Source organism: Temnothorax curvispinosus, unplaced genomic scaffold (assembly GCF_003070985.1).
Source record: "Temnothorax curvispinosus isolate PA1 unplaced genomic scaffold, ASM307098v1 QBEX01002468.1, whole genome shotgun sequence".
Classification (NCBI taxonomy): Eukaryota; Metazoa; Arthropoda; class Insecta; order Hymenoptera; family Formicidae; genus Temnothorax; species Temnothorax curvispinosus.
Window position 1 is genome coordinate 1 of NW_020212248.1, and position 3457 is coordinate 3457.

The window sequence follows — 3457 nt, forward strand, 5'->3', positions numbered from 1 at the left end:
GACAATTTCGAAAAAACTAATGCTGAAAAGGGAAGTTCACAGAAATTAGATGAAATATTTGATCTCCTCAAAAAAGTAGCCGATCATATGTTTTCTGGTAAGTTATATTTAGTACGTGAAAACAGCCAGTGCCACATTAGTCTCCGTCTGCAATAGCTGTTTTAAGCCCTAAGCCTTAAGAAATTGTTCAATCACAGTTGAATTTGAGGAAAATCGTTGACTGTGATTGGTCAATTTCTTAGGGCTTAGAACACCTGTTGTAGACGGGCACTTACGTTAGGGATACCCTATATATTTCATGATCCTTACTCCTTATCAAGCGTCCATAAAAATTTTGCAAAATTCATAATTTTAAAAATTAATTTTTTTGCTATCCCTATCATTCTTTCTATAATTTGCCGCCCCGGGCTATAACCCCCTCAGCCCAAGCCTTAATTGGCACTGAAAACAGCCTAGTCAAAGTGATGTCAATATTGTCAATATGACATCAAAACCATCATTTATCATTACTTTCTCTACCTGGAATACAAGCAAAATTAGGTATTATATTTATGTGTTAATTCATCGATAATAATCGAAAATAATATTTTAATTTATCGATGAATTATTATATATATGTACATGTGATTTTGTAAACATTTTTCATACTAAATTACTGTCAATACACTTTGTACGAATACAAATAATGAAGAATTATTGTAATTAGATTTTGATACGAAAATTGCATCAGATGCAAATAAATCTTTACATAAAAATACCGACAAAAATGAAAGTAGTCCATCAATGCTCGACTTTAGACCTCTAAGAAAAAGATCTCGACTTGCATTTTATCCTGTAGTCAAGGATGCAACTGTTATTGAAAATATTACATTAGTAAACAATAACAAGACCGATATCGAAGACGAAACTTGTTATCTGCCTGCAGAACAAACTGCAAATAATGAAGAATTATTAGAATTATCTTCCGATACGGAAATTGCATCAGATGCAAATAAATCTTTGCATAAAAATACCGACAAAAATGAAAGCAGTCCATCAATGCTCGACTCTAGACCTTTAAGGAAGAGATTTCGACTTGCATTTTATCCTGCAGTCAAGGATGCAACTGTTATTGAAAATAGTACATTAGTAAACAATAACAAGATTGATATCGAAGACAAAACTTTTTATCTGCCTGCAGAACAAACTGGAAATAAAAACGAAATGGATAATTTTAATTTGTATGACATAGAAAACAAGCCACCTAAAAAAGAGACGTTATTGGATAAGTTTAATATGTAAATATCACTTTATAATTGTGTTAATGTGTGTGTGTAAGTTGCTTTTAATATCTAATGAAAACATTATTTACAGATGGTCAAAAAGAAAGGACATTTCAGAGCAGCGTAACATACGATGTAAAGCTGAGAGAGCAAAATTAACCGGCTGGGATTGCTGGGAATGCAGAGAAGTAATGCAACATTAACAGTATAGTTATATGAGATATAAATAAATAAATAAATAAATAAATATAAATAAATATAAATATTTTTCTTATAAAAAATTAATTCATGATATTTGATTTTCAGTATTATAACAATTTGTCGTTATCAAAAGAAAATTTGCAAAAACGAAAGAATCAATGCTCGCGACATCGACGCAAATATGAACGACCAAATACACCAGAAGGTATAATATTTTATTTTATTATCACTTTTTTATGTTATACTATATCTATAATAAATATAATCTTTTTAAAGGTTTTTGGAATCCGATTTTTCCTGAGACATTATCCACTTTGACAGAATAAAGGTGAAACATTATCATAATATGATGTGTACAATTCTTTGTTAAGGGAGAGTGGAGTAATTACGAATACCTAAGCAAAAAATCAAATAAAACAAAACCTGATTCAGAGACTTAGTGTGTATTGCTTGTTATGTACTGCAACCAATCATTCACAAACTTTTATTATCAACTCCTATTATTCCACATCCATATGTTGTCACTTTGACATTTTGACTAGATTGTTTTCATTGATATACTTAGCAGACTCATTACAGGAAAAAGGGTTTATTTGTATTTTTTTCTTGCAAAAATTAGAACTAAAACTATACAAAATATTTTTTTTATAATTACTATAATATATTTTATAATTTTTTTTAATAGATACAAGCCAAGATAAACGAGATACACCAAAGAGTAATGAAGATGAGCAAATTACCTGTGAAATACAAGATGTTCATATATCTGCAGATGTATATAATAACATAATGAGAGAAAAGGAACCTAGCCACTTTATTACTAATATGTCGTATGCAGTGTGGGGACCAGAGGTATTAGCCAGTCGTTGCGTTAGATCGCAATCCAATGTGGTAGAACCTGAGTTGACTCCAACTAAAAAATATGGCATTGTTAATGAGTTTGAAAAATGGATGCGGATCAAACGCAAAATGCCACAAATGTTAATTGACGAACAATTACATCGTTCTAAAGTTAACAAGTACTTTAATGGTGCAATAACTGCCGCCCGCAAGAAACTCAACTACAAAATGAAAAGAACATTTAGCCAAAAAGAAGCAGTTGAGAATAAAATAAGAGCAGAAACAACGAAGGAAGGAGGAGAAGAAGACGAAGAAGAAGACGAAGAAGAAGAAGACGAAGAAGGAGAAAAAGAAGAAGAAGCAAGTGATGATATGAGCGATGAGACAATAATAATGAGCGATAAGACAATGGACTATGAAACATATATGAAAAACCAGCGGTCAATCAAAAAAATTAGAAAATAAGTGATATAAATGATAAGAATTAATAACACTAACATATATATGTAAAAATTTTGTTGCTTACCTACCTGATACTTATTAATACACTTATTATAATAATACTTACCTATTTGAATAAAAATTTAAAATTTGGATAATTAAAATTACTTTTTAAGAATAATAAAAAAATTATATTTAATTTATATTTATTTCAAAGTCCTATATTTATTTATATTTGCGTAACACTTTTCGTTTTAAATATCATGAATTTATATGAATTGTATAATATAACAGTGTTTTTTTTAACATTTAATTAATTTTATACGTCATTTAAATTGTTTACATAGTTAAATTGTTTTGTAAAAGTTGTAAATAAAAACAATATAGGTCTGTTTCTATCTCTGCATTGCTGAACTAGTGCACACTGGTGCAAAAGTTAAAGTGACAAGCATACTTTGTTTCACTCTAACTTACTGCAACAGTGTACATTATAATAGTGTACACTGTTGCAGTAAGTTAGAGTGAAACAAAGTATACTTGTCACTTTAAATTTTGCACCAGTATGTGCACTAGTTCAGCAGTGCAGGAATAGAAACAAACCTTATTGTGCATAGAAAGTTGTAGATTTCAGCATAGTTTGATGTAAAAATGTTGAACACATGTCGCATACTTACATCTAAAAAGTTGTAGTTTTGTCATAAAAATTTCTACGT

General features: G+C 29.6%; 1 protein-coding gene across 2 annotated transcripts; it reads left to right on the forward strand.

Moving 5' to 3' along the window:
* The first annotated feature begins 78 nt into the window (after positions 1 to 78).
* On the forward strand, positions 79 to 2866 carry LOC112451727 (DNA endonuclease RBBP8-like). Of its 2 annotated transcripts, XM_025011549.1 has the most exons (5): positions 1161 to 1277; positions 1354 to 1450; positions 1569 to 1668; positions 1740 to 1791; positions 2149 to 2866. In XM_025011549.1, exons 1-4 carry the CDS (start codon positions 1204 to 1206, stop codon positions 1787 to 1789), a joined length of 321 nt encoding a protein of 106 aa, XP_024867317.1. In that variant the 5' UTR covers positions 1161 to 1203; the 3' UTR covers positions 1790 to 1791; positions 2149 to 2866. The 2 variants fall into 2 exon arrangements, with proteins under 2 accessions (XP_024867316.1, XP_024867317.1); XM_025011548.1 differs by lacking the exons at positions 1161 to 1277; positions 1354 to 1450; positions 1569 to 1668; positions 1740 to 1791 and adding an exon at positions 79 to 97.
* Positions 2867 to 3457: the final 591 nt, after the last annotated feature.